This window comes from Ictidomys tridecemlineatus, chromosome 6 (genome assembly GCF_052094955.1).
Source record: "Ictidomys tridecemlineatus isolate mIctTri1 chromosome 6, mIctTri1.hap1, whole genome shotgun sequence".
Classification (NCBI taxonomy): Eukaryota; Metazoa; Chordata; class Mammalia; order Rodentia; family Sciuridae; genus Ictidomys; species Ictidomys tridecemlineatus.
Genome location: NC_135482.1, coordinates 35,498,389 through 35,521,023, shown reverse-complemented (window position 1 = coordinate 35,521,023; position 22,635 = coordinate 35,498,389). Strand labels below are relative to the sequence as shown.

At 31.2% G+C, this 22,635-nt stretch overlaps 1 protein-coding gene across 35 annotated transcripts in view; it reads right to left on the bottom strand.

Annotated features, from left to right (window-relative positions):
• The window catches only part of Ppfia2 (PPFI scaffold protein A2), a 440,250-nt gene that overhangs the window by 138,827 nt on the left and 278,788 nt on the right, over positions 1 to 22,635 (bottom strand). For 33 of the 35 annotated variants that reach the window (XM_078053063.1, XM_078053070.1, XM_078053068.1 and 30 more), the window contains one exon: positions 21,177 to 21,251. The exons of the other annotated variants lie outside the window; for them this stretch is intronic. In XM_078053063.1, the coding sequence (XP_077909189.1) occupies positions 21,177 to 21,251 (75 nt within the window). The remainder of the gene's footprint in view (positions 1 to 21,176; positions 21,252 to 22,635) is intronic. 35 annotated transcript variants of the gene reach the window in all.

Below are 22,635 nucleotides of genomic sequence, written 5' to 3'. Positions count from 1 at the left end.
GTCCCTTTTCTCAAAAGTCTCATTAAGTGTTCATTTTTTTTAATGAAATGTCTTAATACATGAGGAAAATTTCCCATTTTATTTATTTTATGTATGCTTGGCAATATTGGAATATTTTGAGCAAATACTGGTTATTAAATTTAAAATGTAAATCTACAGAATTCTAATCATATATTTATCTTTTGTTTATTCAAGTGTGAACCATTGGCTGTCAGGAATTTTTGGATGTTTTAGAATAAGCATTCTGTTTAATAGCCCAAACACTGTATAGTTCCATCAACTCAAAAAATTTGAGTCTTTAAAATGTCACATTAAAGTCAATCTGTCTGACGATGGACTTATTGATTTTCATATTCCCCTTTCAGCATCATGAGATTTGATCTTCTCAGCCAGGCATGCTTAAAACTATAAGTACATACTTGACTCTCTTTTCTTTTTGTTTTGTTTTGTTTTTCCCAGTCAGGGAGGAAGTGACAAAATTATAGGCTGTGTCCTGGAACTATTCTTTTTAGCTCTCTATTGTGGAAAGGGAAAGAGTCTTAAGGGAAAGAAAAGCATTTCAAAATGCTTGAAAAGTACTTAAGAAAATGTAGAAGGCAGAAACAATATCCATTAGTCATCCTTGCATATAAAATAGCCAGCCAGGGAAATAAAAAGGATTTATCCATTTAGTTCCTTCCTTGGAAATAACAAAGGAAGCATACTAAACCCATTATTCTAAACAATTCTCATTAAAGTAATCCATTTTCTTGGGTTCTAATGGTAATTATTATGTGCTGTATTCATCTGTATTCATTGAAATTTCATTTTTATGTCACTTTTAAGTGGGTTCATATTACAAAATGTCAGTAGGGAAAGGGGCACAACTTACATGCTCTTTATACACTTATTTTTATGAATAAAGAAAAGGAAGTTTACGATGAATGATAAACCTCTTCCTTTCCCCAGCATATTGCCACCTATTCAGTCCTACTGTGAGCAGAACACTCTGCCTGTCTAGCTTTCAGTCTAATCATCTTTGAAAGAGGTTAGACAATGTCATGTCTACAAAGATAAAAATGACATTATAAACATCATTAACACCAATCATTTTTACTGAAAGATTCTTTGGGCCAAGCAGAGTTTTAAGTTCTTTACATGTAATTACTCATTTAAACCTCTTATGAGATAATTTCTATTATTATCAGAGAAAAAGGATAAGGAAATTGTCCATAGTGAAGAGTATACAATGGCAGAATCATTTAGAGAGAAACTTAATTGCCCTAGGTGGGGATTAAACCCCCCGCCCCTCCCGTTGGAGTATGTTTGCTTCTTTCTTTATTAATTTTCACTTTTTTATTTTTTGCTCAAGCAAGAATACATTTTATAGCATCAAATTAAATTTATATAGAGAGTGAGTAGTTAGACTTGCCACTTTCTCTGAGCCTGCCCAAATTAATTTCTAACTACTTCTAACTAAATGCTTTAATAGAATATTTGATAATTTTTTGCTCCTTCTCATTTCTATTATTTTAGGTTTGCAAGCTATAAATGGTTTTACATTTTTTTGAATGGTCCAAAAAACTGAAAGGCGGGTTGGGGCTGTAGATTAATGGAAGAGTGTGTGCGAGCCCAGCATGTGTGAGGCCCTGGGTTTGATCCTCAGTACCACACAAAAATAAATTAAATAGAATAAAGGTGTGATGAAAAAAAATTCTTTTAAAAAACTGAAAGGAATATAATATTATCTGATAAATTATAAAGAATTTGACTTTTAGTGTTCACAAATAATTTTTTATTAGGATGTAGCCAAACTCATTTGTTTATATATTGCCTATGATTGCTTTTACTCCACAGTGGAGCTATAGCCTAAAATGTTTACCAGTGAGTTCTTTACAGAAATAAATTTGCCTGGTCTAGTAGCTCTTATCCATTTTTTTTAAAGCAAAAAAACCCCAACAAATTATAAAAGCTTGTCAATCATATGGAAACACACACACACACACACACAAAAAAAAAAAAAAAAACAACTCTGAATGGCTTAAGCAAAATTTAGCAAAAAGAACAAAACAAGAGTAATCATTATACCTGACCTCAAAACATACTATAAAACTATAGTAACCAATAATCATGGTACTGACATAAACCCCAAAAAATATCAATAGAAGAGAATAGGTAATCCAAAAAATGAATTCACACATCTATAGACAACTGATTTGAGACAAATCTAAAAATAAACATTGGAGAAAGCTCAATATTTTCAATAAATGGCACTAGGGAAACTGGTAATCCATATAATGAAGAATGAACTAGACCCCTATCTCTCACCATATGTAGAGTAATTAAGTCAAACTAAATCAAAGACCTAAATTTTAGATCTGAAACTACTAAACCTCTAAAAGAAAACCTAGGGTAAAGACTTCAAGACATTGGTATAGATAGCATTTTTGATTTTTGTTTTTTAAATGATCTCCAAAACATATGCAACAAAAGCAAAAATAGACAAATAGAATTAATATATACTCAGGCACATTGGTGAATGCCTGTAATCCCAGTGGCTTGGGAGGCTGAGAAAGGATAAAGAGTTCAAAGCCAGCCTGAGCAACTTAGCAAGGCACTAAGTAACTCAGTGAGAGCCTGTCTCTAAATAAAATACAAAATAGGGCTGGGGATGTGACTCAGTGGTTGAATGTCCCTGAGTTCAATTCCTGGTACAAAAAAAAAAAAAAGAGAGAGAGAGAGAGAGAGAAAAGAAAAAGAAAAGACAAATAGAATTATAACACTCTAAGAAGCTTTTTTAACACAAAGTGGGGAAAAACTTAAGAGACATTGATAGAATGAGAGAAAATGTCTATGAACTTTACATCGGACAAGGGGTAAATATCAATAACATATTGAGAATTTAAACAACTAGCAAAAAAAAAAAATACCCATACCCAAATAATACAATTAAAAATGGACCAAAGATCTGAATATACATTTATCAAAAGAAGACATACAAATGGTCAATAGATATATGTAAAGTTACTAAATACCACTAATTATTGGGAAATGCACATTAAAATCACAATGAAATAGCACCTCTCTCCATTTAGAATGGCTGTTATCAAAAGACAAAGAATAACTAATGATATGGAGAAAGAGGAACTCTTATGCACTATTGGTGGGAATATAAATTAGTACAACCATTATGGAAAACAGTATGGAATTTTCTCAAAAACAAACAAAAAAAAACTACCATATGATCCAGCAAATTACACTACTGCTTAAATACCCAAGGGAAATAAAGTGAATAGTCAAAAAGACACCTGCCCTGGAGCTGGGGTTGTGGCTCAGTGTAGAGTGCTCACTTAACACATGTGAGGACCTGGGTTTGATCCAAAGCACCACATATAAATAAATAAATTAAAGGTATTGTAAACACACATACACACAAAGACACCTGTCCTTTCAAGTTTATAGCTTCATTACTCATAATTGTCCCATATGGCGCCAACTTAAATTCCATCAATATATTAACACATATAGAAAATATGGTATACATAGATGATAGGATACTATTCAGCCATAAAAAGCATAAAATTTTGTCACCTGCCATAACATGGGTGGGCCTGGAAAGCATTCATTTAGTGATATATGCTGTATATTGAAAGATGAACGAGAAATGTTCTCACTCATAAAAATCTAAAAAACTTGATCTCAAAGAAGTTGAGAATAGAACAGTGCTTACCAGAGACAAGAAAGTCGAATGGGGTGGGAGGAAAAAGAAAAGAACGTAAATAGGTACAGTGCCATAGTTGGATAGGAGAAATACATGCTGGTGTTCTGTGGCATACCAGGGTGGATGTAATTGATAATAATGCATCATATATCTCAAAGTAGTTAGAATAAAGGTTTAGAATGTACTCAGCATAAAGAAATGATGAAAGTGTAACATGCTGGATATGCTATTATCCTCAGTTGATCATTACCCAACGTATGCATGAATCAAAACATCACAATATCTCATAAATATCTATAAATACTATGTATCAATCAATAAAATAAAATATTTTGTTTATCTTTTCAAGAAACCAACTCTCATAGTTCCTTTATGTTATTCTTTTCATCTCTATTTCATTTTATTCTGCTTGGATTTTGATTGCTTCTTTCCTTCTACTGACTTTGAGTTCGGGTTTTACTTTTATAAGAATGTGAGATGCATCATTGGGATGTTTATTAGAGATTTTTCTATATTTTTTATGTAGGCAATCATTGTATAAAACTCCCTCTTAGTACCACTTTTGTTGTCTACCACAGATCTTGGTATGTTGTATTTCCATTTTTATTTGAATCAAGAAGTCTTCTAATATCCCTTCTGGCTTCTTTAATGACTTACTGTTCATTCAAAAGTTTGTTGTTCAGTTTTCATTTGTTTGTATAATTTCTACAATTTATCTTGCTCTTGGTTTCTAGTTTCTTCGTATTGTGATCAGAGAAGACGTAGGATATTTAAATATTTTTTCTGAATTTTTAAATACCTGTTTTGTGGCTGAAAGTGTTACATAAGCTGATAAAAAGAATGTGTATTCTGCTTCTGCTGGATGGAATGTTCTGTATAATACAAATTTAATCTATAGCCAGAGTTAACCCTGATGATTCTTTGTTGATTTTTGTTTGGGTGATCAACTTCTTGGTAAAAGTGGAATATGAAAGTGCCCCACTATCATGGTATTAGGGCCTATCATTCCCTTTTGGTCTGGTATTGTTTGTTTTATAAAATTGTGGCTTTGACATTCAGTGCACATAGATTTATAATTGCAGTACTGTCTTGATGAATTGAATATTTTATAGTGACTTTTGTCTTTACTTACTGTTTTTGTCTTATAGTATATTTTGTCCAATACAAGTATTACTAGTCCTGCTTGCTTTGGGGTTCCATTTGCCTGAAATATTAATTTACATCCTCATACCTTCAGTCTGTGTGTACAATGTAGGCAGCATATTTTGGGGGTATTATCTTTTAATCCATTTAGTAATTAATTCTTTTAATTAGATAGTTAGGACTATTAGCATTCATAGTTATTATTGAAATGTACTGAATTTTTTCTGTCATTTTATTGAAGTTGTCTTGAACATTCTTTGTTCATTTCTTCCTCTCCTATTCATCTTTGTGGTTTGTTGGTTTACTGATAAATGATATTTGTTTTTTTTCCTATTTCTCACTTGTGTATCTAGTTTTCTAGTGGGATTTGGATTTATTCTTTCATGTGTTTGGTGGTAATTAGCTTTCTTTCACTTAAGGGTGTAGGATTCCCATAAGCATCTTTTGTGAGGCGGGTAGTGTTCATGAATTCCCTTAATCTATTATTTTCAAAAAATATCTCTATTTCTCTTCCAAATTTTGAAAGCTAGCCTTGCTGCATATAGGAATCTTAATTGTTAGTTATATTTTCAGGAGCTGAAATATATAATTCCATGTCCTAATAGTCTTTATAGACTTTATAGACTATTTCTTAACAAACTTTATGGACTATTTCTAACATAGAAATCTTATGTTAGTCCAATGGGTTTATCACAAATATGACTTATTATTTCACTATTTTAATTTTAATACTCTTTCATTTGTTCTTTTGATGGCTTGATTTTAATATTTTGTGTAGAGGTTCTTTTCTATTCATGTTTATTTGGTGTTAGAAGAGGCTCCTGTAACTGTATGCCTACGTCACTCCCAAGCTGTGCGAAATTTTCTGCTATTATTTCATTGAATAGGTTTTCTATCTCCTTAAACTTTATTTCTTCTCCATTGGGTATGCCAGTTATGCAGACATTTGATCTTTCAATTGTGCCCCAAAGATCTTGAATGCTGTCTTTATTCTTTCTTATTTTTTTTCTTTATATCTGTCTGGATGTAATATTGCAAAGGACCTGTCAGGTATTCTTTCCTAGTCTGTTGTTAAGGCTTCAACTGAACTCTTAAATCTAACTTTTAGAATTTTTCATTTCTAAGATTTATTTGGTTCTTTTTCAAAGTCTCTTTTTGCTGAATTTCTCATTTGTATTTCTTCAGTGTTTTTTTAAAATTTCATTTAAATATTATCTGAGTTACCTTGGATTTTATTGAGTTTTTAAAAAATAACTCTTTTGGATTATTGTATGGACGTTTCATCTACTCAATATCATTGGAATCTGTCACTAGAGACTTAAGAACTTTTGGAAGTGTCATGTTATTTTTTCATGTTTCTTGAGGTTTTGTGTTGAAATCTGTGCATCTGTTGGAATGGATGTCTTTTCTGCTTTTATGTGATGACCTTAGCAACTGGATTTTTCCTGATGTGTCTTGGGGTATTGGTTTGGTGTGCAAAGTTGAGTTTATTTCTAGATGTAAAAATGTGTTATTATTTCCCTGCATTTTCCTTGTGTTAAGTGGGTTTGAGCACAGTGTTCATATATCTTAATGATTATGCTAAAATTAAATAATTAAAAAACCACATTGTCTAAAAAAATAAAAATATTATCAACTTTTGACTTTCTGGTTTAAGCAATTGATGATAGTTCTTGAATTGATTATTGTACTAAGAGTAGCAAAATGGTGGCTTTCTAATTCCATCTTTCCTGCAATATTGACTATCTTTAATTTTTTTGTAGAGAAGAATTTTCCTACACTTACTCGCATACTGCTTAACTAGACATTGTACAAGGGAAGCTTAATTCTTTCCATCAAGTTGTAATATTTAGAATAGAAAGTTGATGACTTAGCAAATACCAATGTTAAATGTGTTGGAGAGGAAGAGGCTGATAAACACAAGGAGGGAAGTTTTTTTTCTCTCTCTCTTTTTCTCTCATTAGTTCTATTGTGAATTTGTCATTCTATATCAATATATATATATATATATATATATATATATATATATATATATACTTCATTAATTTCAAAAACATAGTGTTTAACCTGTCTTGTTTATCATGAACAGTAAGTGACTATACTAAAATTTCTAGTGCACTATAAATGTACTGCAATTTTTATCTTTAAAAACTCTTTTCTTTTTCTCTGTCTCTATTTTTCTTTCTATCCTGACTTAATAAAACTTCCACAACATGTGTTCTGATTCTACTACGGTTTTTTACTTTCCTCTTTATTTCCCAATGCAGTGCTTTCTGAATGAAAAATTGTATGCTGGCTTTAACAATATGTTATTAACTAACAAAAGAGAGATTATTGACAGTAACTAAGTATTAAAAATATTTAATCAAGAATGAAAGATTAAAAAGATTTGTAACTATGTAGTTAAAGGATTTGACCTTGTCCAAAATGAAGTTAAGTCTTGGTACAGTACTTAAGAAGCAACAAGTATCAAACCTGATAGAAGTATCTTTGTTTAAGTAGAAGGCTGTCCATGATGAGTCTTAAGTAAGGGAAAATGGGATGGTCATACTTGATAGCCTTAAGTTGGGGCAGCTTATGCAATAAAGAACAATAATACAATTTGGGGTCTTTTGTTTCTCAAACTAGAGACTGAGACAAACAACATGGGTAATAAATAAATTAATCATATTATATAATGATACAACAATAAAGTTCTGGACACCAAAGTTTGAATGAGGTTTCCTAGTTTGTAATACTCTGTCAACCATGGATTCTATAATAACACATCCTTAGTATAATGGAAACTATGTTTGGAACACTGCTAGACTCTGACCTTTGTTTTTCTTCCCTTGGCTGATTTTAATCCATATCTTCTACCTAATAAACCATCTCTGTGAGTATAATTTTCAATGAGTACTATATATCTTTCTAGTGAATTATTGAAACTACAATTGGATCTTGGAATGACCTACACTTGCACTGATATCAGAAGTGGGGGGGGGTCTTGTGGAGTACTATGTTTTTGGACTTTATACTTTAAATAAGCTCTGGTCGTGGCATAGGATAAATACAGTCTCTGATATAGTATTATTTGACTTAATAATATATTGTTTTTATGATGGTGGGGAAATGCTACATATTCAATTAAAATCACACTTAAAAATTTGGATTCTGATCTTTTCTCAGGCTAAGAATATGTTGTATGAGATTCTGTCAAAATGATGAATAGGGGCAGGGAGTAGCAACTCTCAGATGGCCACATGATAATAATGGTAAACAACTAATACTCCATAGTATAAAAGTATTTTTGATTTATGAAATTTCTAACTTTTATTGGAAATTGAGGAGCATCTGAAGTAGCTAATCAAATTGTGAGATATTTTTCTACCAAATTTTTAAAAATAAAGTCATTAGTAGTTAAATTATTAACTAAAAATGAAAGCAGTTAATACACCTCTTTTTTTCATCTACTTCCTTTTAAACTCTAACAGTTCAACTATTTATAATTTCTGAATTTTTCAGTATTTCAGAACCACTGTACTTTTCCACCAAATAAAAAAATGGAAACAAGGAATTCTGCATGAATCCTCTAATCGTATTTTGTATAACTTGGGATCTCATGTTTTCTAATATAAAACACAGGGGCCATTACAACAATATTATTTATTTCAGGATCTAGGTCAGAGGTCTAATTACTGTAGTCTGCACAAAGGGAGAAGATTTGGATGAAAATTATACAATCTAGTATTCTAATTTTCCCAAACAAATGCAAATATATGGCTGCTTTAATGAATTTTTCTATGAAGTTAAACATTTAATTTTATTCCAATTCTTGGCACTTTTTAGAAGTAGGCTAATTGAACTAATTGGTTTAATTCATGCCTTATTAATTTAGTTAAGACCAGTTTTATCTCTCTTTCAATATAATGAAGTTATGAGCCTTGAAATAATCCATGGAAACATAATAGGAAGATGTCATAATAATTTCACATAATGGGAGATGAACTGTTGATTTAGAAACATACACAATTTTTTATATTTAAAGAAATTTTGTGATTAAGAGAAAGGCCAGAAAGCACAGTGTCTACTGTTAAACACTCATTTGCAGAGTCAGACCTCTTGAAGTTGATTCCTGTTTTGAAATGATACCACTCAGAACAATTCACTTAGCTTCTGTCTCAGGTTCTTAATTTTCAAAATGCTAATAATAATTTTTCTTTTCTTCTACGTTAAGTATGATGGTTATCCAAAAAATATATGTGTTTAGGGAAGTGTATAGTGCTTAGCATCATCCCAAGTAATCACCCTCCAAAATTGTGATTGACATTCTTTTTAAGAAACACATAAATAGTGAATTGAAAGACCATTGCAATGTAGTGCTATGGTATCATCCTACAAACAAAAAAGTTATTTTAAAATCTAATAATAGGAGATTTAGTCCTAAGTAGAATGTAAAATACTGTTGTTTTGTTCACTGTAAAGTTTAAACTATCAACAGAAATGTGTTTTTAATCTGATCAAATAATAATTAATGCTGGCCTTCTGAGAACAATTGTTTTAAAAATAAATTTAGTATATCAAGTTTCACAAAGTTTTTCCATGTATATTATCTCATTCATTATGTCATAACTCTGAATCATAGGCAGGCCCCGAATTTATTATAATTCCATTTCTCAGATTAAAAAATTGAGGGGTAGATAAGTTATATAAATTGCTAGGTGTTATGGAAATAGTAAATAATTGATCTTGGACTAAAAATTGAACTTTCTGACTTTAGATTTCATTCAAATAGTTTAAAAGATCAGTAATTTACTCAAAAAATTAGCTTTAAAATTAGTAAGAAAACTCTCACACAGAGAGGAGTAAAATGGGTCAATGATGTCTATGATTAAAGTATTAATGTTAAATATGATCTTGCTGCTAATAGAAAAAAAGTTCAAAATCTCATGCAAAGATAAAACAACCACATCCACTACTACAAGGACAACAAATTCTATACTGTCATCAAAGAAAATATTCTAACCAAAACAGGAAAGAGTGTCTGAAAAGATTTGTACATAGACTTTCAATGTCCCATACACAACAGGCAGCAATTTTAACCTATTTTAGACAATTGCTTCATACAAATCTTAGAAATAGCCCAAACAGTGGAAGTGGCAACAGCAATTTTCTTAGCTCTGTTTTCTTTGTTGTGTTTTAACATATGTTGTCATAAGACTCTTTGATTCCATTTTATTTGGAAAAGAGTCTTTGTATTGAAGCATATAATTATCAACAGCAAAGAGACATTTTCTATTGATGCTAATAACTTGGGTAATTTACATTTTCTACAGTTATCTTTATAATAAGAAATCGTATGCCTTTTTGAATAAATACTGGTTTGACAAGGCTGAAACTTTTGGGTTTACCAACAAAAGAAAAAAAGAACATCGTTAAATCATCATTTAAATCTACTGTGAAATATAACCAATCAACAACTCTATACTTTTATAACTCAAAATTCCAACAGGAAGAATCCGTTCCCAATAATTTTTCAGCAGGCTGAAAACCTAGTCTCAGAGTGTTTTACATTGTCTTCAAGGGATGAAAGTTGAGCTGCAAGGATATCATTGCCGAATGCAACACTGCTTGTCATTAAACAAATACTCTTTCCTGGTAAGTTTAGCCATGGTGATTCACTTTGATTGTTAATAAAACAAAACACCTTTATTTTACTTTTTTAGAATATTAATTCAAAGTTGGCAGGAACTTACCAATATGATTATTACTGATGAAAACAAGCTAATCAGATGAATGAGGTTTATGTGCTTTGCATAAACATGTGGGAAGCTGGAAAGCTATTATAAGGTTAATCATTTTTACAAAGCAATGGTAGACATGCAAAATTAAGTCTGTTTTTACCTCACTGAAGTGAGAGAGAGAATTATAAGAACCAAAACTGAATTGTTTGCAAAGGGGTCTACCAAAAGAAATGATTTTCATTTTTAGAATTTTGAAAAAAACTTAATAACTTTTGCAGTGGTCTCTTTTTTGTTCATCTGAAGCTTTTCTGTATGGACATGGCCATTTTAATTGAAAGTGAAAATTAATAGTCATTTCACTAATTCTGCACATCAATGGCCTTAGACTTTCAAATGAATATTGATATTTGCTCCCGTTATGTAAATTCCTTAATAAGTACAATCTCTAATTTTCCAATTGTTTTTCTGATCATTTTCAGCTTTTTAAGTTTCTTGAAAACTAAATATAGCTGAATTGTACATGGATTTCAGAAGTTTCCTAAGTTTTTACCCTTGTAAAGTTTTAGGGAAACATATTATTTCTGAATTTTTTTCTGAGTGATCAAAGTCATAACAGAAAAGGTTACTTTCATGCTTATATCTCCTCCTTTTGAATTGGTATTACTAAAATAACTTTATAGATTTAAATAAGGACATATGACATATACATGTTGTTTCAGTTGGTAAGGTTTGTAATAAATTGACTTTTATCTATTTTGCTGTGGTAACCTTATGAGAACTCCCTGAGTCTACCATGACACACTAAAATTTTTTTGCTTAGTCTTATTGACTCAATGTCATGTTCAACATGATCTTGTTCTTAGTCTCTTTAAGCTCTTAAACAGGTAGTTTCTACCTCCCTTAGTAGCTGTTTCCTTGGGAAAAAAAAAATCTTTCTGATAAAATCCCTCTGTCTTCCTTTCTCTCCAAATCAAAATCTATTCATCACTACACTATCAGTGGTTTCCCTTCATTCATTTTGCAAAGGAAATATTTCTATTACTTGTGATTGATCATGCTTACCCTCCACTGTTTGTCTACCAATAATCCATTCTCCTTTGTTCTTCCTTTCTTTCCATTGACTATAAACATTTTCATTTCTCTACCATTCTAAGAAGGCTATCTCTCAATACTGCTCCAACTCATTCAACTTTCACCCTCCCATCCTTCTCAAAATAATATTACTTATCATCTTGTCTCACTTCCTAAACTTCTAATTGACTCATAAATTCTGTTCATCACAGTTACTATCCTTTCTTTATAGTTTATTGAAATAATCGTTGTAAACATTTCCAGTGACCTTCTTATTGTAAGTCTAATCAATCCATATAGGACAAAATCCTTCATGCTTTCATTAAACACTTGACACAGCTGACCACCTCCGACCTAAACATTTAAATCTCTCTCTCTCTCTCTCTCTCTCTCTCTCTCTCTCTCTTATTCTAACTTTCATGGGGTATCCCTCTCTCTCTCTCTCTCTTATTCTAACTTTCATGGGGTATCCCTCCCTCCCTCTCTCTCTCTCTCTCTCTCTCTCTCTCTCTCTCTCTCTCTCTCTCTCTCCCCCCCCCACCCTGCCCTTCTGTTCAGTGACTTGATTTCTGGATTCTCATATCTCTCTCTCTCTGTGCTTCTTTTCAGCCTCTTATTATTTTTTTTTTTTAGGGTAGCTTCCATCTATGCTTAGATTTGTTCACTTTTTCCACTTTTCCTTCATTCCCATGCATTAAATGTACTGGTTCTTTATCCAATTTAAACATTGTTGCAATGATAACATGAAATAATATATGGATGCGATGGCCATGATCCATATGTCCCTAAAGCCCCAGAAGTAAATCCAGTTCTTCTACCCCTCTCACTGTCCCACATTCTGCTGCATGTTAATTGTATTTCATTTTTATGCAATTTCTTTCGTTTTTCCTTAGAAAACAAACTTCAGGGATAGGCTGATTGTAGATAAGGTAAAATTAAATGTTAATTTCCTTAAGATAATTCTACGTGAAAGTTGCTCAATGCAGTGATTAGACTAAGCATACATAGAGTAAAAGCAATGGAAAAAAAAAAAGGATAGTTCAGGCTACAACTAAACATGCCAGTTCTTTTTATATACAATGCAATCATGTGGAAAAAGCTTTTAAAATAAACACGTCAGTGTATTCACTGCAAATTAGTCTGTCAATTAAATTTTTATAGGAGCTTCTGAATAATCCATTTTGTCTGACTTAATTAAATTATTAAAGAAGTATATGGGCTTCAACTAAAGGAGAACAGATTGTTAGGGTATTATCTATTCCTCTCTTTGCACGGGCATTTTAGCGCACTTTTTGTCGTTTTTCCAATTTTAGGCAATAACAAAGATGCTTTGCAAGAAATAAAGAATTTATAGTATTTATTGTATCTAAATAATTTGGATTCACTTTTTTAGAATGATAAACTAGAAAATGTCTCCATTGATAACCCAATCTATCTATGTGGGGGCATTCACATCATAAATGTACAGCAAATTTTCATTACATATATATTTTTATTTATAATATTTTGACTCCTACTTTTTTATCTGTCATTCTTAAAAGAACATACAAAATGCTGTATAGTTTGTTAATTTCTGTTATTGCGTCTTGATTGTTTTGAGAAATCATAATGATTCTTTTAAATCTAAACTTTAATTACAATATCTTGACCATCATATGCTTTTTTTTCTTTAATCTTTAACTTTTCAAAATACCCCTTTTCTGTTAAAATTGAAAATCAGATGGTCCCTTTTCTCCACAGAAACTTCTGTTGGCTTATTACTAATTGGTCATTATGTAAAATTGTGGATGTGTAACCGACGTGATTCTGCAATCTGCATTTGGGGTAAAATTGGGAGTTCATAACCCACTTCAATCTAATGTATGAAATATGATATGTCAAGAGCTTTGTAATGTTGTGAACAACCAATAAAAAAAATTTTAAAAAAAGTAAAAAAAAAAAAAAAGAAACTTCTGTTGGCTCACTACTATCTACAAGATAAAGTCTAAGCTCCAGTCCGCCCCAGCTCAAATCTTCCTGTCTCTACAACCTCAATCCCATCTCAGCCCACTTCCCTTCTCTTACACTAAGTCCATCCCATAAGTTCTTTTCTGCTACTGCTTAAATTCTGGGTAAAATCCTTGATTTCATTAGGAAGACTTTTGTAACACCATCTATATCTTTCTCATTTCCAGACATACAACAGATCACTTCCTTTTGTAGTTCTACTAAATTTTGTACCTACTTCCATTTTCAGGTTAGTCATATTTTGTTATAGTTGTGTTTATTGCAGTAAAATGTACATATCATAAAATTTACTAGACACCTTTAAGCTTGCCATTCAAAGGCATTAAGTACATGCACATTGATATACAACTATTGCCATCATCCAAATTGGAATATAATACACATTAGACACTAACTCTCCTTTACAATTAAAACACGTCTATTTCCCATACGACACTAGAGAGCAGAACTAATTCTTTGTTTTATTTTTACCCAGTGCTTAATGCAATATCTGACAAACAAAAGATGTCTAATAAATGTGAACTGAAGTGTTGTAATCAAAATAGCACATCAGATCATGGTGCTAGCTAACCATATCAGATCATACCGACTTCCCTGCTCTACTTCACCTCAACCCTTATTTTAACCAAAAAAAAAAAAAAACAGAGAAACAAGAAACAAACAAACAAGAAACAATGACATACTTTCAAGGGATTTCACATTACCAAAAGAAAATAAAGCAAATAAAAACAAAACAAAAAACAAAAAAACAAGAACAACAACCAAAAAAATATAGATAGAAGGTTAGATAAATATTTCTAGCACTTTCTATTTTCACAAAGTATGAAATCCAAAATTTTAGCATGGCATTCAGAGTTCTTTCAACCTTTTAGCCTCCTCTTTCACTGCTTTACACCCCTGACTCTTATCAACACATCATCTTCTATTTTTGAAAAGGGGAGTTTCCGGTTTTCCTAATCATTCTGTCTTCTCAGCTGACAGCTTTCTCAGTTCTGAAGATGTCATAGTCTTCCTTCTAGGGAATGTTTACACAAATTAGTGTTCTTACCCTTTGCCTCATAATAAATGCTCTCCTCCTCTCCTTTGCACTTTGTACCTATATTTTGAATGTGTTTTTATTATATCTTAGTTATGTGGTTTTATGTCTGGTTCTTTTAATACAGGGTAAGTTAAAGAAAATATGTAAAATATATAATAATAAAGATTTATTTTATTTTTCCACTGTCTTTTTAGAAACTCCCCAAATTCTCTGAACATTGTAGGTGCTCAATCACACACGGAAAGAAAAAAATAAAATACCTTGTCCATTTTGTACAAATGATCAACATATTAATTGAGCATGTCTGAGTTTATTCCAACTATCCACTTAGGAGATAGCTATGGAACAAATGAATATATTGGTCAAAATGAACTATACACAGGGCAGTTTGACAAATATACTTTGATTACAAGGCTCAAATCACTGTACTGAATGAAATAAATATAAATGAAAAAGATGTAGTCCATTTTTTAGGAAACCAATGACCTAGGTTTAGTCAAGAATAAAATTAACTGTAATAATTTGTTAAAGACCCATATTATGTGTTTAAGTAATAAAATTTAACAAGTTCAACTATGGAGCAAAACTAGTTGATGAGGAACCATAAAAGACTGCATTAAATGCCAATGTCTAAATGTAAGCTTGTTCCCAACAAAGGAAAAAAACAAGAATGTTAAGAAGAGAGACCCTATAGAATGGTACAAAATCTTTTCCACCTGCATCTTATTTAAAGCATTAATCTCCAGGATGTATAAAGAACTAAAAAATTAAAACCAAGAAAATAAATAACCCAATCAATAAATGGGCAAAGGAACTGAACAGGCATTTCACAGAAGAAATATGACTGGTCAACAAATATATAAAAAAAAGGCTCAACATCTCTTGCAGTTAGAGAAATGCAAATTAAAACTACACTGAGATTTCATCTAATTCTAGTCAGAATGTCAATTATCAAGAATACAAGTAACAATAAATGTTGATGAGGATATTGGGAGAAAGGTACACTCATACATTGTTGGTGGGACTGAAAATTGGTATTACCACTTTGGAAAGCAGTATGGAGATCCCTCAGAAAACTTGGAATGGAACCACCACTTGACCTACTCCTTGGTATTTACCCCAAAATTTAAAATCAGCATACTATAATGACGCAGCCACATCAATGTTTATAGCAACTCACTTCGCAAAGCTAAACTGTAGAATCAGCTTAGGTGTCCTTCAAAAGATGAATGGATAAAGAAAATATGGTATATATACACAATGGAATATTACTTAGCCATAAAGAAGAATGGAATTATAGCATTTACTGGTAAATATATGAAACTGGAGACTACCATGCTAAGAGAAATACGTGAATCCTCAAAAACCAAAGGCCAAATGTTCTCTCTGATGTATGGATGCTAACTCACAACAAGAGGGTGGGGGCAGTAGGGAAGAATAGAAGTACTTTAGATTAGACAAAGGGAAATGAAGGGATGGGAGGTGGGATGGGAATAGGAAGGAGAGTAGCTGCATTAGCCATTACTTTCCTATGTTCATATACAAATACATGACCACTGTAATTCCTCATCATGTACAACCAGAAGAATGAGAAATTGTATTCCATGTATGTATAATATATCAAAATGCATTCTACTGTTATGTATAACTAAAAAGAACAAATACAGAAAAATATTTTAAAAAATAAAAATTAGAAAATGACCTTACAAGAGGAAGTATGATTTTGACTAATGGATTGGTGTTGTGGAGACATTCCAGGGGACAGATTTACATGGGTGACATTTTGAGCCTGGAAAATTGACTGCATTCAAAACCAATGCATGGTCTCATTTAATAAGACCTTAGAAGGACTGTCAAGACAGGAAGAGTAATGAGAGTTAAAACTGCATTTGTAGGTTAGGGTCATTGGAGAGATTTTTGATGGCATATTACAAGTATATGGAATATGTCCTATCATTAACATACATTAATATCACATATATCACTGTTATTAATAGAGAGTATATTGCATGTAACTCTATTTTATAGGTCAGAATTATTATGCTTTGGATGTGAGGTAGCCCCTAAAATCTCATGTGAGACAATGCAAGAAGGTTTAGAGAAGAAATAATTGTGTTATGAGAACTTTAACTATGAGTGAATTAATCTACTGATGGGATTAAGTCAGTAGTAACTGAAGGTGGTTAGGGTGTGGTTGGAGGAGTTGGGCATTGAGGGCATGGCTTTGGGGTATATATTTTGTATCTGGTGAATGGAGTCTCTCTCTCTGTGCTACTGATCATCTTGTGAACTGCTTCCCTCCACCACACTCTTCTGCCATGAGATTCTGCCTTACCTTGAGCCCTGAGAAATAGAGCCGGCTGTCTATGGATTGAGAACTATGAAAGTGCAATCCCCCAAATAAAATTTTCCTCCTCTAAAATTGTTCTTTGTCAGGTCTTTTAGTCACAGCTGTGAAAAAGCTGACTAAAACAAGAATATATTACAAAAAACTAATTGAGGTTCAAGTTTGACCTTTCAGAATTATATAGTAGAAAGGGATAGTAGACAAGGACAAAAACCTACTGCAAGAGCCCAGGTGAGAATTAAAAGAGATCTGAACAATCACAGTCTTAATACATATGGGAAAAGATGAGAGTATATGGATGTGAGGAACAATGGAACAACTCCTTTGTATGTATAGATTAGAAGTGCCTCATATTACCAGATCATGAAATAGAACAGAACAGTAGAACATTAAGAGAAATAACTCCTTTTGTTTCATCTGTTAAGTAATTATACCTCCTAACTGCCAGAATTATTGTGCTAACATATACATATATAGCAGAAAGCCTAGAGATTTAGTCAGTAAACATTATTATTAAATGTTCAATAAAATTACCTAGTAATAATGTTATTAATGAAAATAACTGACTTTAAAATGTCTTTGTTATTTTATTTTTTAAGAATAATGAAAAGTCATAAAGTAAAATCCAAACACTACAGAAATATAATGGTATAAATACTTTCAAACAGCAAAGACAATAGTAAAAGTTTGGTACTTATAGAAAAAACATTTTTCTCTTCCTACAGAATAGAAATATACACTACTATTATTTCTGTTTGTAAAACAAAACTGGGATCATTCTAAACAACTTTATCCTTTTTATGTATAAGAATATTTTGGAGCTCTTCCCAGAACAACACAGAAATATTTCTTGTTCTGTTTAATAAGGCTACTTACTTTATTACATTAGTGTAACCATATAGAATCTACGGAAACATCGGGAAAACTAGGTGGAGGTTCAGGCCCAATTAAAGCAGATGATAACTTTGTGTAAATTAGAAAACATGTTCCCATAGGTGTTTACAATTTCTTTGGTGCATGTACTGATTAGCCAACTCTGAGCTGAATTTTGATCCCTGCCTTTGTTTCCTGTTGGACACTTGTGACAGAGAATAATATATGGAACCTGTCAAGTGGTCTTTGAAATCTCTTCTGGAACTTAGATGGCAGCATGAATCTCAAGCTGTAGAGTTTGGTTTCTTTTCAACAGAAATCATAGTTGAGGCCTTGGATGGGTAAGAATAAATGAGAAAGATAGAAGCTCTTGAAGGAGAAGATTATATATAAAAAAAAATTATTGAAGAGCGATAATTCCAAATCCATCTGTGAGAATGGAACAAGGGATCCAGAGACAGCAAAAAAATAATGCATAAACAATAAAATAATCTCTATTCAAGTCACATGATAAACTCTAGTCTGTCAGCTTTTCAGGCTACATATTCACATGTATGTATGAATATATCAAGGTATCACTCACAATCTGAGCCTCTGCTCTCTGTTTTCTGTTTTCTAAATTTGGGAACTGAATTCATTCAGAAAACTGTTTGGATAAATTCCCTGCTGTCTGAACTGTCACTCACCACCAGAAACTGAAGAAGCAGACAGATTCTGACAACATAAGGTACTCACTCTCCAAACTTACTTACTATATGAGCTCAAGACACAAGTGAATTTTAAGACGCACTTGTATATACATTTAAATTTCATTTTAAAATCTGGAGCATCGAGTAAAATTTCCTCCAGCCCATTGTTTATTCAGCCATATGCAGGAATTTAGTGGTTAATTATTGTATCTACATTACATATTTTTGTTGGGCTCTTAATAATGTGCTCTTGAACAGATTTAATTTTATTGCCATGAAAAATGTTTTCTTAAATATTTTCAATTGCTTCTTTTAACAAGAAAACTTCACCAAGTTTACCCTTTCTAAAGCTGATAATAGTGTGATTTTTCCTAAACTTATTTTGTCAAGTTTCTAAATTTATCTTGTTTTCAGTATATTAAGTTTTACTTATAGAGATTTATTGTACTACTTGCTATTAGTACAAGAATGAAGGACTCAATTTTTAGTGTCACAATGTTTTAGCATTTCATTTTAAAATATTAATTTTACTATAAAGTAAAAGTTGACTTTTTTACTTTCTTAAAAAATACTAATTATTTCTAAGAATGTTTTCATTAGAAAATATTTTTTGCTGGGTCTGTGACTTCTTAACTAGGGTTTCTGTTTAAGACACATGGATATTATAAACAACAATGAAAAGAAAACATAGTTAAATTAATAATAAGTACAACAAATGTTTTTCTCTTACTTTTATAAATTGTTTAAAATAAAAAGTATTCAAAAAGGTTTCAGTAGATATAAAAAGAATGTTAATTAAAATTTGTTTTATCTATGTATAAGCAATCAAACATGGTACTGCCTATAAGAGACTAAGAAAATAATTTAGGGCTAAAACTAAATTACAGAAACAGTTAAAGTCTCTCTTATACCTTTGTTCTCAATTGTTCTCCCATTTTAGGTATAATTGAATTAACTATTCCATTGATATTTTTGGAGCAAAATTTTAAAGCCTCACTTGAACATATGGGATATTTTTATTTCTTTAGCTAAGTGGTCTCACTACACTTTTGTTCATAATAAATACAAATTCCATCATTGCCATATTCAGTGATACTTTAATATTAGTAGTCATCAAAACTTTTGTTTACCATTATCAATCAAATATTTCGAGGGATGCACTCAATATTAGTGTACATATTTATCGTACATGAAGATCAATTAACATTGATAAAATACAAAATGAATATATATGTAACACTGTCTACTTTAAACCCCCAGAGTATGTATACTCTCATTTGTAGATAATTTATCTGTTTCATATCATAAAAGGACTGAGTACCTCATCTTGTTACCCAGTATCTCAGAGGTTGTTCTCTTCTATAATGACTAAGAGGTACCTTATTTCTTCTTCTTCTACTTCTTCTTCTTCGTTTTTTTTTTTTTTTTTTTTTTTGGTCCTATCCCAAACCATTCTGTCTGCTAAGCTGAATCTGTTCACCAAAACTTTTTTTTTCTCTTTTACAAACTATTATATCACAATTTATACTTTTAACATGAAATCCTTTAATTTTCCTGGAGCTTATTCTTCCTAGAATTAAAATTCATAATTTTTCAAAGTTTAAATTATTATTCCTGGGGTAAACGTAAGCATATATAAACTTGTCTAGTTGACCTGGTTTATAGTAAATAATGTGGGATTTTGTACTGGACATGATTTTTTGTGTTGTTTGAAATGTATATTTGTGTACACCATGTGTATGTAAATGTTATCTTGTTAGGAATATCTTTTTATAAGACTTATCATTGCTGATGCTAACTTCTTATACCCTTAATTACTAAAAGCAGAAATATTTGATGAATAATTTTAGTTATGTCTACTACTAGAAAAACCAATATTACCTTACTAGAATTTACTTATGGGGGCAAAAGTAGCCTTATAAGTAAGTGTTAAAGAGATGAGTTTATTTTAGTTGCTGAAAATATTTGTTTCATGGGGTATGTGTTGTATGTGTGTGTTATGCAAGCTCATTTATGCATAACATAAAATTAAAAAAAGCAAAACCTTCTAAAATGAAAGCAATCCTTTAAATCTTGAAGAGATAATTTAAAATGTTTTCTTAACAGTTTGGAATTATAGCAAAATATGTGGATCAATAAAGCCACTAGACATGGGTACATGGTTTTTGAAGATATGAATAGGCAGGAACTGAGGGAGAAATAAGTGTGTGTATGTGGGTGTGTGTATCTAAAGAGTTAACTTCATTTATAATATTTTCTAAATTTAACAGATATTTGACATATTTTCGAATATGGGGGCCATATTTTGCTTCTTGAAAGGACTGGTATTCTGAATGTAGTTTTCCTAAGTCTCTATCTTACTACTCTTGATAATTATCCTTTGGTCTTCTAGTGACAGAGCTAAATAACCAGAAATCAGAAAGCAAAATTTTGGAAACTAGTTTGAAAAGGCCTTGTTCAATGGCATATGCAGAATGTCATTTATTTATTTTTTGTGACAGTTTTAATAAAAGTGACGTGAAACACAAGGGACATAATGTTAGCGATATTGCACCTCAAAAGAGGAGAAAGTGCAGTATGTTACCTCCTGATTAGCAGCAGCTAGTTCTTCTTCCAGTGCAGAGACTCTTTCTAAAGAAACCCTCAGTCGCTCCCTTACCTAGAAGAAAAATCAAAATATGTGCAGTAATGTACATCCCATGCATATTAAACTGTGCTGAACCCATCATTAACATCATCAGAGACAATTTGGCAAATAATAAAGTATTTATAGCCCTAAGTGCCCAGAATAATAAGCTTGGCAGGAATACTATGAATACATTGTCACCTCGTAGAATCCCTGTATCAAGGGAGTTTCTTGTAAGCAAATCCTTTTGATGGTTCACTGATAGAACTTCCGATGGGTTGGAGATTGACTGGTCTTGTTCTCAATTCTGATTCATAGTAAAGTATATTATGAATTCATCTGAAAAATAGTCACTGATTAAGCATAAAAAATAGGCAAATTTTTTCTGTTTCTTTAAGTAAATTTTCATTTGATGTTTATATTGTAACATTAAAAATGATTTGTCTAAAAGCAAAGTGTTCTAAGAACCTGAAACATGTTTATTGCTCCTATGTTTTGTATTAGTTTGAAGTCTATATAATTTTTGAGGGATTACAAAGTGCTTTAAAATTCCCAACTATCTTCCAGATTTCAAAGGCTGAACCATATATTTTGTAGAACCAAAAACTGCATCTTTCAGTTTGAAAGTAATTATGATTAACAAATATTTCACACATAAATGAAACTCCAAGAAGTTTCTTTGACTCTGGCTTTTCTCTAACTTCTAAAATTGTTTTATTGGTTGCATGTTTAAACATATAGATGTTCTCTACATTGTATTTATCACAAGTAAAATATTTAGAGAAAAACTGCTGAATCAAAATGAATGACTACAGTGGTTAGTTTTCCTTCAAAAACATCAAATTTACAATATTAAGATGCAGTTGATCATGAATTTTAATTACTTAGGAATTAAAATTTTTCCATGTGCATTTACAGTCTTTATGTAGTGAATATTTATTTTAATATTATAATCATATTCCTTTATACTTTAATTTTGATAATGTATGAATTAAATGGTATTTTTATTGTTTTAATAATATTTAACTGGAAATATAGCTAAGTATATAAAATATATAAAAACCAGATACAAACAAATTTTAAAGTTGGAGTTGTAATATTATTTTTCAGTTAAAAATCAAAGGCCAGTAATGTCCTATTAACCTAGAATCTATAATTAGGAATAAAAATTCTCAATCAGACATTTTAATACTGAATTATGATTACATGTACTTTCAGGTGATTGGGGGCACTCGACTCCTTAAATACATCTTAATTAAGCAAGAAAAATATCTGAGTGGGGTTTTAACATTAATTATATTTTTTATGCTCCAATTATTTGAAAAGTAATAATACATGCATAAATGAACATTTAATATCAAAAACAGTTTCATGGGATCTTTCTAGCTGTGCCAGCTTAAATGCTAGCTTTCTGTGT